This window comes from Bathycoccus prasinos (genome assembly GCF_002220235.1).
Source record: "Bathycoccus prasinos genomic : Chromosome_12".
Lineage (NCBI taxonomy): Eukaryota > Viridiplantae > Chlorophyta > Mamiellophyceae > Mamiellales > Bathycoccaceae > Bathycoccus > Bathycoccus prasinos.
In genome coordinates this window covers 103,321-116,664 of record NC_023997.1, presented here as the reverse complement: position 1 = coordinate 116,664, position 13,344 = coordinate 103,321, and the positions used below count along the sequence as shown (strand labels likewise).

General features: G+C 48.1%; 7 protein-coding genes across 7 annotated transcripts; 3 read left to right on the top strand and 4 right to left on the bottom strand.

The window, feature by feature from the left end:
• Nucleotide 1: 1 nt before the first annotated feature.
• Bathy12g00590 (predicted protein) lies at nucleotides 2-1,744 on the bottom strand (the record flags this gene model as incomplete). Its single annotated transcript, XM_007509933.1, has 1 exon — nucleotides 2-1,744. The coding sequence occupies one exon, from the start codon at nucleotides 1,742-1,744 to the stop codon at nucleotides 2-4; it is 1,743 nt and encodes a 580-aa protein (XP_007509995.1).
• Nucleotides 1,745-1,879: 135 nt separating this feature from the next.
• Bathy12g00580 lies at nucleotides 1,880-2,569 on the top strand (the record flags this gene model as incomplete). The annotated part of the gene is made up of 1 exon (XM_007509689.1): nucleotides 1,880-2,569. The coding sequence occupies one exon, from the start codon at nucleotides 1,880-1,882 to the stop codon at nucleotides 2,567-2,569; it is 690 nt and encodes a 229-aa protein (XP_007509751.1).
• Nucleotides 2,570-2,955: 386 nt separating this feature from the next.
• Nucleotides 2,956-5,535, top strand: Bathy12g00570 (DNA ligase, NAD-dependent; the record flags this gene model as incomplete). The annotated part of the gene is made up of 1 exon (XM_007509718.1): nucleotides 2,956-5,535. One exon carries the CDS (start codon nucleotides 2,956-2,958, stop codon nucleotides 5,533-5,535), a length of 2,580 nt encoding a protein of 859 aa, XP_007509780.1.
• Nucleotides 5,536-5,601: 66 nt separating this feature from the next.
• On the bottom strand, nucleotides 5,602-6,669 carry Bathy12g00560 (predicted protein; the record flags this gene model as incomplete). Its single annotated transcript, XM_007509952.1, has 1 exon — nucleotides 5,602-6,669. One exon carries the CDS (start codon nucleotides 6,667-6,669, stop codon nucleotides 5,602-5,604), a length of 1,068 nt encoding a protein of 355 aa, XP_007510014.1.
• Nucleotides 6,670-6,968: 299 nt separating this feature from the next.
• Nucleotides 6,969-9,737, top strand: Bathy12g00550 (predicted protein; the record flags this gene model as incomplete). The annotated part of the gene is made up of 1 exon (XM_007509821.1): nucleotides 6,969-9,737. The coding sequence occupies one exon, from the start codon at nucleotides 6,969-6,971 to the stop codon at nucleotides 9,735-9,737; it is 2,769 nt and encodes a 922-aa protein (XP_007509883.1).
• A 110-nt stretch (nucleotides 9,738-9,847) lies between these two features.
• Nucleotides 9,848-10,740, bottom strand: Bathy12g00540 (conserved hypothetical protein; the record flags this gene model as incomplete). The annotated part of the gene is made up of 2 exons (XM_007509796.1): nucleotides 9,848-10,459; nucleotides 10,705-10,740. The coding sequence occupies 2 exons, from the start codon at nucleotides 10,738-10,740 to the stop codon at nucleotides 9,848-9,850; spliced, it is 648 nt and encodes a 215-aa protein (XP_007509858.1).
• Nucleotides 10,741-10,979: 239 nt separating this feature from the next.
• On the bottom strand, nucleotides 10,980-12,770 carry Bathy12g00530 (unknown protein; the record flags this gene model as incomplete). Its single annotated transcript, XM_007509789.1, has 1 exon — nucleotides 10,980-12,770. One exon carries the CDS (start codon nucleotides 12,768-12,770, stop codon nucleotides 10,980-10,982), a length of 1,791 nt encoding a protein of 596 aa, XP_007509851.1.
• Nucleotides 12,771-13,344: the final 574 nt, after the last annotated feature.

Sequence of the window (13,344 nt, the reverse complement as noted above, 5' to 3'; positions counted from 1 at the left end):
ATTAGCTTTTGATGCCGAGCAGTTTCTTCGCGTCGTCTACTTTCTCTTTATTCTCCGGTCTTTTTAGGTATTCGCTCCAGTGTTCCCTCACGTTTACTCTCGACACCTCTCGTTCTTTCGGCATCGGAAGTTCTTCTTTCCCGATACTTCTCCGATGGATATTCTTGGCTGTAATAATTTCTTCTTCCGTGGCATTCCCAAAGAATACATCTTCCTCGGTCACTTCATACGGACGTTCTGGATCGCTGTCGCTGCAATCGTCCGGATTTGGATCGTTCGCGAATTCGTCGTCGTCTTCTTCCTCGTAATCGTCCTCGAAATCGTCACCGCGACCTTTCGCTTTGGCATCGAGCATGGCATCTAAAGCGTTGTCTAATTCATCGTCTTCGTTGTCATCGTCGTCGTCCTCTTCCTCATCTTCCTCATCCCCATTCTCATTTTTTCGACGACCGGCTAACATACTCGTCGCTCGTATATACTCCGTCTCTATGATTTCTCGGTACCTCTCGTCCAAGAAACTCTTCCCGGCGTCGTGTATTTTCTTCAACAGTTTCAACGCCTTGAAATTCTTCGGCGGGAACCGTTCGTGATAAGCAATCATTTGCGACGCAATCAATACCAACCGCTCTTTCAACGTCGGTAAGCTTTGCACGTCTTCCGCGTCTTCGGTCACTTTCACGCCGTTTCTGTTTTTCAAATACGCCTTTTCGAACGAATCGTCGCTAAAGCCAAACGACACGTTCACTCTCGGCTCTCCTTGGTAATTATCTCTCGGTTTGCTCCCCCAGTGTATGGTTCTGTGCGTGAAAACAACCGCCTCGCCTACATCCACCGGACACGCCGTTATGTTCTGGTACGCCTTCTTATCCTTCAAACACTTCTCCAACGGCGTCTTTTCTAAATCCGTATCGTCGTCGCCTTCCGTGTACCCTTCGTCGCACTTCCGCGGTATGACATATAAACACGAGTTTTCGCACGTCGCGTTTGTCAGAGGAATCCAAATCGTGCAATACTTCGGCGACTCGTCTTCTCGAAAACTCTTCCTCGTGTCTTTTGGCTGCCGATCTCTGTGCGGCGTAAACGCAGTCATCGTCGCAGTGTTGTTCGATTCTCCTCTTTTCTCGTCTTCTTCGTTTACGTTCCTCACCCGCCACACCAACGCGTCAAAGTTCAATCGATTCTCTTTCCCCCCCGAGATTTCTTGCACGATTTTCTCCACTCTGCGCGCTAAGACCCAATAATTATCGAACACTAACGACCACGTTGGATTCAATCCGCATTTTTCGTCCAAGAATTCAATCATCTCCGTTAAATGTTGGCACTCGCGTTGAAATCCACTTTTCCTTTCGTACTCTCGTTTCGAACTGAAAAGTTCATTCTCTTTCGCGGTTTCCGCGATTGATACTCTCGTGTACCCGTCCTCTTTAACCCGTCTTGAATGTTCCTGCATGAGTTCTTGCACGAATGTTTCTTGTTCGATGCCGAACGCGTGCGCGTCTGCTTTCACTCTCGCTTCTTTCGTCAACAATGAATCCAATCCGTCGTTCACTTTGAGATGAAATTCGCGTCCGATGTGATTCCAAAACTGCTCCGAGAAGATGTTTCTCGAATCCTCGTCGTCGTGATCGTCGTCATCGTTTTTAAACGAATGTCTCAAATTCCCATCGCTGATGTCTCTTAAAGTTTGTATTCGTTTCAATCGGAGCTCTTTCTCTCGCGCGCGTTTGCCCGTCGTTTTCGTCATTATTTGTTGTGAAAGCATTTTCCTTCCTTTGTCTCCAATTTGAAAGGTGGGAAAAACAACTCGCATGTGACATTCTATCTTCACTTTTACTTGGCGAGTTTTACGTGCCTCCTCCTCGCGATACAGTTCTTCGATATGCGCAACGCGAGCGATGTTACGATGTTCGCGAGTTCGAGGGGCAAGTCGCGAGAAACACCGCGGTATCAGAATTTGTGGGATTTGATCGTGAATAACGACGACATTTGTTTCAAACATGTGCTTCCGAGATTGAATCCAACGGATCTCAAATTCTTGTACGAGGTGAATACAGAGACGAGAGCGTTGGTGAAGAGATCGTCTCGCAAGAGGGAGCTGAGAAAGACGTTTAAAGTTGAAGATATGTCGTCGATATCGACTTTGGAGTTTGTGTGGGAGAATAAATCGTTGTGGTCGGGTTGGTGGAACCAAACATCATGGTTCTGCTGGAAAGTTGCTCGAACGAATAAACTCGAGTTGCTTAAGTGGATACGAGAAGAGAAAAAGTGTGAGTGGGATGGATCGACGATTAATAGGGCCGCATTTCATGGTAATCTGGAAATGGTAAAGTATTGCGTGGCAAATGAGTGTCCTGTCGATGAGTGGACGTGTCAATTTGCCGCCCGAAACGGTCATCTCGAGTGCCTCAAATACTTACGCGAAGAAGCGAAAGCGCCTTGGGATTACGAGGTTTTGCACTTTGCTCACGCGAAGAAACACCTCGAGTGTTTACGCTACGCCATCGAAAAGAAATGTCCGACATGGTCAGATTACACAGAAAGACTGAAGGCATTAGAGCAAAGCCAGTAAACGTTATGTCGTTCTAAACACACACACACATACAACGCGTTATTCATTCAATCGACGACCGCGCTCTCGCTTCGTGTCACACGTCCAACCTCTAATCGAGAGAATTCGGTAGAATTTTGCCTACTTTTTCTCCATTTTACGAGAGAGAAAAAGAGACCTCTGTGTAGTATACACACGCGATATATATGCGCCAACTTGGCTACGTTTTGAGAAGAAGTCAAAGTTTCAGCGGCGCGATGACGACGACGACGACGACGCGTACGATGCCGACTTTTTCTTTACTCTCTTCTTCTTCTTCGTGTGTGTCGTCTGCTTCTGCGTCGAAGAATGGAAAAACGAAGAATTCAAATGCAAAACTTTTATTCAATTCTGTTTTTGTTGCAAAGATGACGACGACGATTTCGAAGACGAAGATGAAGAAGATTACCGGTGGGTGTCTGCGCGCTTTGTCGTCGCTGTCTTCCTCTTCAGAAAGGAATTTGCCTTCGTCGAACTCACTTCAGGTCGCGACTGCGTTTGCGAATTCGATCGAAAGCTCGTCCAAAGCGGAGAAAATTTTACGAGATTTAGCACAAAAAATCTCGGAAAGCGATCGATTATACTACGACGAAGCGAAAGAAACACTCACGGACGGAGAGTACGACTTGTTACGGATGAAATTTGAAGCGGTGGAGAGAAAGTTTGAAGAGTTGCGAGGGAAATTTGACGACGGGATGTACTCGCGGGTAGGGAGCGGTAGGTTGGCGTCTTCGTCGTCGAATTCATCCTTTGAGTATAAGAAGTATAAACATTTGTCGCCGATGCAAAGTTTGAAGAACGCGTTTAACGCGGACGAGGTGAGAGAGTTTGACGAGAGGGTGAGGAAGAGCTTGGTTGAAGTTTTGCCGGCGGCGGCTTTGCAAAAAGTAGAGTACTGCGCAGAATTGAAAATCGACGGCGTTTCCGCGAGTTTGCGATACGAAAACGGGAAACTCGTCCGCGCGTTGAGTCGCGGGGACGGCGAGTTTGGCGAAGACATCACGAGACACGTGTTGAGTTCTTCATGTCGAGACGTACCGAGAGAATTGGGTGGAGAAGGATCGTCCTACCCGGAAGTCTTTGAAATTCGCGGCGAGGTGTACGTAGAAGAAGACGCTTTGGAAAAAGTCAACGAGAGGAAAAGTGCAAACGGAGAAACACCGTTTAAAAATGCGCGAAACGCCGCCGCAGGGGTCATGCGCATGAAAGAACAAAACGTAGACGTTCCTTTATCGTTCATTCCGCACGGTTGGGGGACAGAAGGAGGAGACCGCGCAGAATTGTTCGAGACGCAAATTGAATTTTACGAAAAGTGTCAAAAGTGGGGGTTTTCCGATTTATGTTTGACCAGGAGCGCGATTTCCTCTGATTTGAACGAACTCTTCGCGTTCCACGCGAAAACGTACGATTTAAGAGACACGTTGTCGCATAAAATCGATGGCGTCGTGTATAAAATAAATGAAACGCGTTTGCGCGATCGGATCGGCTCCGACTCGAGAGCACCAAAATGGGCCATCGCGCACAAGTTCGTCGCGGATGTTGCGATAACGACGTTGAAATCCATAGAAGTGCAAGTAGGACGAACCGGCGTGTTGACACCAGTAGCTATATTAGAACCGTGCGAGTTGAACGGAGCAACTATACGTCGCGCGACGTTGCACAACTTTTTCGAAATTGAACGCAAAAAGATTCAGATTGGCCAAGACGTCGTCGTCGAGAGAGCCGGGGACGTCATTCCAAAAATTATTCGCGTCGCCACTGACGCTGAACGGATAACGAGTGAAGAAAACGCGAAAGAGGCATCCTCCTCTTCTTCGTCTTTGGGAGCAGCGCTAGGTTTATCGTCATCGTCATCAACGTCGTCGTCGTTAAATCTGGGCGGCGCTTCTGCCTACGCCGCGCCGATGTTGTGTCCGTGTTGCAACTCGCTCGTCTCTCGAGACGCCGAGGACGGCATGGTTATTCGATGTAACGCGGGTTTGAAGTGTCCAGCGCAGAGAACCGCGAGGACGACGCATTTTGCCTCTAAAAAAGCCTTAGACATTCGCGGTTTAGCTGAAAAGCAAATCGAGAAACTCTTTGAGACGAACGCCATCGAGCGCACGTCGGACATTTTCACGTTGGAGGAAAGATTTTACGGACCGAATAGAAACGAGGAAGAAATGCCTCCTGTTTGGGCGCGTTACGAAAACCCCGCGCAAAAGAAAAAGCACGAGTTTACAAAAAACGCGCTGAACATGTTCGCTGCCATCAACGACGTGAAAACGAACGGCGTTCAGCTGGCAAAATTCATATACGCTTTAGGAATACCGTTCGTCGGCGAAGCGACGGCGAAGGAACTCGCGAAAACGTACAAAAGTTTAGACAAGTTCAAAGAAGCGGCGGAGCGTTATCACGAAACTGGGAGTAGAGCGGACGAAGAGAGCGACGTCGACGAGAAGAACGGCATCAAAATCTCTCTCGAAGCTGTCGAAGGCGTCGGCGATATCGTCGCGAAAAGCATCGCCAACTTTTGGAGCGAGCCGAACAACGCCAACGAGGTGAAACGAATTCTGGACAACGGCGTGAAGATTCTTCCCGTTTTTGGAGGCGACGTGTCATCATCCTCATCCTCATCGTCAAGAACGAACAACAACATAAACAACAACAACAACAAACTCTCCAATTTAAAAGTCTGCATTACCGGCACGTTCACTTCGAAATCGCGTTCCGAAATCCAACGAGACATCGAACGCCTCGGCGGTTCCGTCTCCAACGCGCTCGCGAAATCCACCGATATCCTCTTAATCGGCGAGAACCCCGGTAAGAGTAAACTCGAAAAAGCGAGAGAGATTGCGAAGAGTAAAGGAGGCCGCATCGTACTCGTGGAAGGTTTCGAGCAATTTCAAAAGGACTGGTTAACCACGATGGAGGAGGATCGGGATGATGATGATGATCGGGAGGAATAATGAAGTTTTAGAAAGCACAGCATACTAGTAGTATATATAGTTTTGTAGTTAAAAGAACGGGAGGAGCTATCTCGCGTCGTCGTCCGCTGCCTCTGCCCCCGCTTTATCATCTAATTCCTTGAACCGCCTCCACAGTTCGTCGTTCTCGCCCATGCGGCACGTGATGGAGCGCTTCGCGTAGTGCTCAGAGTCTCGTTCGATGTTTTCAATCACGTCGTCGAGAAGGTGCGCGCGCTCGGCGCTGACGCCGTGTTCCACAGACACGTTCGTGAAGTGGACGTGAAAGTGATAAAACTGCGGCGGGTAGTGCACGAATATCCTCAAGCTCTCGTTGGCGAGCCCGTACGTGTTTTTGATCACCTCCCTGCCCTTTTTCGCCATGGCGCGTAACATCGGCAGGTGCGCCGCTCTTAAGTCCCGCAGCGACCGCACGTCTTTTCTGTGACACAATCCGAGACAGTACAGCTCGCGCGTTGAAGGATGGTTCATCCACTGTTCTTTCGGCGTCGTCTTCGGGTCAGGGTGCGTCGTCCACTTCGGATCCGTGTTCAAGAGAAACCCGTCGTTCACGTCGTCGTCGTCGAAGAGCAATCGTTCGAGTTCTTTCTCTTTGTTCAAAATCTTGTGCACCCACCCTATCGCACTTGACGGGATCGCCTCGATGTACGGCAAATGCGCATTTTCGTACGTTTTTGGGTTCTCGCGGAAGATTACCGGTCTCTGCGCTTGGTTGCGGCTTATATGTTTCGCCAGGAGCTTCGCTTTTGCTTCTTTTGATTCATCTTTCAAACACCCGGGGTATAAGACGTCCACGGACACATACGGGGCGAAAAACGTCTCGGATGAATTGTTCACGACGCCGTGGTAGTACCCGTACTCCATCCCTGAGTACGGCATGCGTTCGTAAAGCGTTATCGCGTCCGCGAGTTGGTCTAAATCGTCCAACGGTATCGGCGGTCGAGAAAGCTTCAGAACGACAGATTCTTCTTCTTCTTCTTCCATCAATCCAGGGAAGGTGCCTAACAACGCGACGACGTTGCCAAAGCTCGAGGAGTCCTTGCCATCGTTGAGAATTTTCGAAACTTTGAACCCTCGCAAGGTTTGGAGTTTCTCCGGTACTTTTACCGTTGTCATCGAAATCCTTCGTTTTGTCTCGTCATCATCATCATCATCATCTTATTCGAGTGCTTTTTATCACACGCGTGATGAGATTCGTGACAAGTCTCTCTTCCTTGTTGCCATTTTTTTAAGTTTAGGGTTTTGATAGTAAACCCTAAACTCATCGGGTTTCCATCCACGCTTTTTTACTCTCTCGTGTAGAACTGATTTACTGCAACAGATATTGGTGCAAAAAGCACACGACAACAACACACTTTACTTACGATTGATTCATAAAGTCCTCCTCACTTTTAAGTCGTTTCTACGGTGTCGTCATGCGGTGCAAGACTAACTCTTTTATTCATGCGTTTTTTAAAAGCACTCACGGGGAGACTTTGTTCTTGTTTGGGAAGAATTTCTCAAAGGCGTCTACGTCGTCATCTCGAGTCGTTCGTGATGAAATCTTCGTAAACTCGAATAAGATGAACAACTTGAACAACAACAACGGGAGGAAGTGTTTTACCACGACGACGACAACAAAAAACGCGTTGTCTGAATCGTTTTTGTCGTCTCCCGGTGGTTCCTTCTCTCTCGGGGCAATGAAACGATTGTTGCTTTTCTCATCCGGAAGAGATTCTTCTTTTTCTTGGAACGCTTTGAAGAAGAGAGGAGGGACTTTGACGACTACGAAAAGAAGATTCAGCGGAAGCGGCGCAAACTCTCCGTCGTCGTCGGAAAAAGCCTCGAAAAAAGCCGCGGAGAACGCGGCAAAAGCGGACCAGCTTTTAAAAGCGTCGAAGAATGGTAAACTTGGTAATGGTAACGGCGGTACGAACAACTCGAACGGGAGCACCGGGAACACGGCGCCTCCCGGCGGCGGCAATAATAATAATAAGAAAGGCGGCGAGAAGAAGAGCAACAACAACAACGAGAGCGATGAGAAGCCAAAATCGTTCGCGGAGCTTTTGCAGTCGCAGCAAGTCGCCGGGCAATTAGGTTTACTTCTTTTGCTCGGCTTGGGGGTGTCCTTCTCTCGAGCCGGGCAATCGGACGCGAGAGAAATCTCGTTTCAAGAATTCAAGACGAAACTGTTGGAGCAAGGATTGGTCGATCGAATCGAAGTGTCGAATAAATCCACCGCGAAGGTTTTCTTAAAGAATAAAAGTGGAGCGAGCTTGTTGTCGAACACGAGTGGAGGATCCGTCGTGGATGGCTTCGATTCCGGAGGAAGTTTCGGAACCGCTGGACAAAATCAACAACAACAAAATCAACAACAACAACAGAATCAACAAACGCACAAGTTTTCCTTCAACATCGGTTCGTTAGAAACGTTTGAACGGAAAATGGAAGAAGCTCAAGAACTCATGGGCGTGGAATCGTCGAAATTTGTCCCGGTGACGTACGTCTCAGAAATGTACTGGCAAGGCGAAATCTTGCGCGCGTTGCCGACGATTGCCATTTTAGCGGGATGGTTGTACTTTATGCGCAGAGGCGCGGTTGGCGGTATGGGTGGAATGGGCGGTGGTGGTGGTGGACCGGGTGGAGGTATCTTTAACGTCGGTAAAGCGACGATCGCGACATTGGATAAAAACGCGCCAAAGGTGATGTTCAAAGACGTCGCCGGGTGCGACGAGGCAAAGAGGGAAATCATGGAGTTTGTCGATTTCTTAAAATCACCGGAAAAGTACGAAAAGTTGGGCGCGAAGATCCCGCGAGGTGCTCTCTTAGTCGGTCCGCCGGGGACTGGGAAAACTTTACTCGCAAAAGCTACGGCGGGTGAATCTGGCGTTCCGTTCTTATCTATTTCCGGTTCCGACTTTATGGAAATGTTCGTCGGCGTCGGTCCTTCGCGAGTTCGCGACTTGTTCGCCAAAGCCAAGGAGCAAAAACCTTCGATTATTTTCATCGACGAAATCGACGCGATTGGCCGACAAAGAGGAAGAGGTGGTTTCGCCGGCGGCAACGATGAGCGAGAAAACACGTTGAATCAGTTATTAGTCGAGATGGACGGTTTCGGGTCGACTCAAGGCGTCGTCATTCTCGGAGGGACGAACCGTCCGGACATTTTAGATAAGGCGTTGTTGAGACCGGGGAGATTCGATCGACAAATTACCGTCGACCGACCGGACGTGAAAGGTAGAGAGCAAATCTTTCGAGTGCATTTACAGAAAATTACGTTAGATGGACCGGTTGCGGATTATTCGGAACGATTAGCCGCGTTAACGCCTGGATTTGCGGGCGCGGACATTGCCAACGTCTGCAACGAAGCCGCGTTGGTCGCCGCGCGGGATGCCGCGGAATTCGTCGTCTTGGAACACTTTGAAAGAGCGGTCGATCGCGTCATCGCTGGTTTAGAGAAGAAGGAAAAAGTCATCTCTCGGGTGGAACGAGAAACCGTCGCGTATCACGAAGCTGGTCACGCCGTAGTCGGTTGGTTCATGGAACACGCCGAGCCTTTGTTAAAAGTCTCCATCGTCCCGAGAGGTTCCGCAGCCTTGGGGTTTGCCCAATACCTCCCGAATGAAAACGTTTTAGCGACCACGGAACAGTTAAGCGACATGATGTGCATGACGCTCGGTGGTCGCGCCGCGGAAGACGTCATGCTTGGAAAAATCTCCACGGGTGCGCAAAACGATCTCGAAAAAGTCACGAAAATGGCGTACAACATGACGGCGGTGTACGGCTTGAACCAAAAGATTGGTTTACTCTCCTTTCCGAAAGGCGACAACGATTTCAAATCGCCGTACAGCGAAGACACCGCTCGAATGATTGACGAGGAAGTTCGAGAGTTAGTAGATAAAGCGTATCTGCGAACGGTCGCGTTAGTTCGAGAAAAAAAAGCCGTCGTCGAAAGTTTAGCGAGAGCGTTGTTAGATAAAGAGGTGTTGCAAAGACACGACTTGGTCAAAGTCTTGGGCGAGAGGCCGTTTAAATACGAAGGGCAACAAAACATCGACATCTTAAACCAAGGATTTAGGGACGAAAAGTTGTTGCCGAAAACTCCCTCTTCTTCCGAAGATGCGGCGACGAATGATAACGACGAAGACTCAAAGAAGGAAGATGGCGACGCGAGCATTCCAGTGACTCCCATTCCCGTCGTTTGATGAGCGAAGAAAAAAACTACGCCGCGCGTTGTATTGTACACTATTATTATATCATTATAATTAAATAAGAATTGTTATTACTACAAGCAAGAAAATATAAGAGCTACTACTTACACTTCGTCCGCGACTTCATTCACGGTCCTCATCGGCGTCGGTGGCGGCACAATCACCGCCGCTATCCTCGAGAACAATCCTCTTCTCTCTCCTCCTCCTCCTTGTTGCAACCGCTCTCTCTCCATCTCCATCATCCGCATCTGCCGCATCCTCCTCGCCTTCTTCCCCGTCGGCGTCGTCGCGCTTCCCTCGTCATCTAAATAATACTCGCTCTCTAAATCTCTCGCCGTGTTCTTCACCACCACCAGCTCCTTGTGCCCCGTGTTCACGTCCGCGTGTCTCTCAAACGCGAAGCGTTTGCACTCGCCCAAGACAATCTCGCACGTCGTGAACACTTCGCACCCCTCTAACATGTGTCCTCCGCACACTTCTCCGTTCGCATCTGCAACCGCCACGTGCACGTGCATCCCGTTTTTCGCGGATAACGTCCCCGTCATGGAGACGATTTCAAACCGTTCCTCGGTCAGTTCGGCGACTTCGTTCGTGTTCGTTTGCACGGACGACGCCAAGCGAATCTTTGCTTTTTGTAACGACCCTACCGCGGTGATTACGATGCCGGCTTGGATGTTTTTCAACTGGCAGAATGATTCCAGCTCTTTTTTCACGTCCTGTTAATAGTATTTTGTTTACACACACGCACAGATTAAGAGAGAGAAAGCGTCAGACGAAAGAAGCGAGCGATGTCATCCGTCGGATGAATTTGATCATCTCGAACGGATGAAAAGAGATGATGTTAAGAGAGAGAATACTACCATAACGACTCATACGACTAAAAACAACAACAACGAAAAGCAACAGTAGCAGATGTCGTTCATAAGAACAACGCGATACAAACAAAGAGCAAAACGCGCACTTGACCGGGCTTCAACCGGAACGGATGAATCTCCATCTTATTCTTTTTTTAATTCTTCTTTCGAGTGGTGTTTTGAACTGTTTTTTTTGACGATTTTTTTTGGTCAAATTTTTTAAAGAAAAAAGACGAGTGAAGGACGACTTCTTTCATCAAATATCTTTTGCTCTGAGTACGAGGAGTAGGAGTAGTAAACTAATAGTATTCTTTTAGTAACATGAAACGCGATTTAAAGCACGAGACGACTACTATATCTGCTATTGCACGTACTACTCTGACTAACGAAACGCCTCGGGAACGATGGTTTCGAACGACTCTTTGGCGTTGTCTTTTTTATTCTTTTCGTTTTTTACGTCTTCCACGTTTACTACTGCGTGGTTTCCAAAGTCGTTGTTACAAACGAGCGCCGCCGCAACCCACTCGCCTAACAGCGCGTGGTAGAGCAAACCTCTCGCGCCGACGGCGGTGACCGCGAGTACTTTTTTTACCGTCGTTGATGTTTTTTTTGGGAGAAAACGACTTCGAGGATGATGATCTTGGTCGCTTTTATTAGTTGTTGTTGTTGGAGTATCGAATTGAACGATTTTCGGGAATCTGCCGGCGGGGGTACGGGTTCCGTTGACGCGGACGCCGTACGCGACGGTATCGATGTCTTTGATCGAGAAGAAATTCTTCTTCTTCTTGCTCGTCGTCGTCTGAATCGTCGTCGCTTTAGGGTACACTTTTTCGTTCAATTCGCGCAACAAGAAATCGATAGTTTCCGGAGTGTTTGGGAAAGAAGTTTTCGCGGCTTCCGTGGAGTAATACCCAGCTTTAGCGGCATCTCCAGGTTTCACTTTCTCGCCTCTCTCTTTCGTCGGTCCAAACATCGCTTTGGTTTTTTGAAACGGAGAGAGATAGTGCGATCCGAGAATGCCCGGCATTTCCCACTTTTTTTCTTCTTCGTCTTCTCGAACGAAACAGTTCTCGCGTTCCAACACGAGCGCTCGGCCGGCTTGGAGCTCTAACGTCCCTCCCACTTTTTCGAACAGTTCTCGCTTCGTGGAGTCGTCGAGAAAGCCGTCTCGTAGAATTTCACCGCCGCAACACAATACGATAGCGTCGAACGACTCGTTCGCAATCTCCTCGAGACTCTCCACGCGTCGCTTCTTAAACGCGAACGAAACGTTCGCGTGCGCGTTTTTTGCCGCCTCGAATTCAATCAAAACTTTTAAAGCTTCCAAATACCTTTGCGCGTCCACGACGATGCCATTTTCGACGAAAAATCCACACGCGTTGTTGATGTTGTTTTCCTTGTTCGCATCTTCATCTTCGTCTCCTCCTTCTTCTCCTTTGTTTCGTAATCGAAGCAAATCCACCTCGATTTCCTCTCTCTCGACAAAACGAATCGCGTCTTCTTCTTTTTCTTCACCATTAGTATTATTATCAGTATTCAAAACGTTCTTCCTGATGCCAATCGCATCCTTCTCCGTCCTCGCCGGTTTCAAACACCCAACATTCCTAAACATCTTCCCTCTTTGCACGTCCCTCAACTCGCCGCTGAACCGAAAATCAATACCGCTCACGTTCAAATCCGGATCGACCATCATGTCTTCAATCTTTTGACACTTCTCCAACATCTCCAACGTCTTCGCGTACCCGACGGAACCGTACGGCATTTTTGACCCTTTCGGCGTTCTTTGATGTAACAACCCCGCGGCGATGGAGGACGCGCCGCCCTGACCAGCATGTTCGGCGGCGAATACCGTCACGTTCACGCCATCGTTATTACTCTTCGTCGAACTGATAAATTCGCCTCTACTACACCGTCGTATCACGTTATACGCGCACGATAACCCCGCAAACCCCGCGCCAACAATTGCCACGTTCAATTTCTTTCTTTCGTTATCCTCCTCATAATTGCTACTCGTTTCCGTCGTCGTCGAAGATTCGTCAAACACATTTTTGTTGATGTTGTTGTTGTTGTTCCTCACTCCAACAACTCTGTTGCTTCTTCTTCTTCTTCTTAAACCACCGATTTGTTGTTGTTGTCGTCCCGTCGTCGTAAAAAAACTCCTCCTCGTCGCCATCTCTCTCTCTCTCAGCGCACTTTGCTCTTTCTTCTCGAAGAGGTGTTGCTGTTCCACCACGCGATCATAAACGCCAAGAAAAACATCATCAAGACGACACCAATCGCAACGTATAAATCCGAATCTTTCCCTCCTTTTAATCGAGGAGAGAAATGGTGCTGTTTTTTCGTCTCACTCGTCGTAAACGACTCAAAAAGTGTTCTCTTCGGTTTTGTCGTCGTCATTAGTACTCTTCGTGGTTTTCGCTCTACAAAAAGCAAAGCGCGGAGCGAGTTGTTGTTGTTCTTGTTGTGTGTGTGAGTACGTGTTTTTGTGAGAGAGAAAAAGAGGTTTGTTTTTGTGTTTTTTTTTTCTTGTTTTTTTGTTGTTTCTTGTTTGTGTTGTTCTTGTTTGTTGTTGTTGATTTTTTCTTCTGTCTTTGCAAAAATGAAAAATTGAAACAATTATTTCATCGCACAATAATTTTTACTCGCCATTGAGTCTCTCTATCTACTCCTCGCATTCATTACATTATTCTCGAAGAAAAGTCGAGAGAGAGAGACGAGAGAGACGAGAGAGTTTTTTGTTGCTGCTG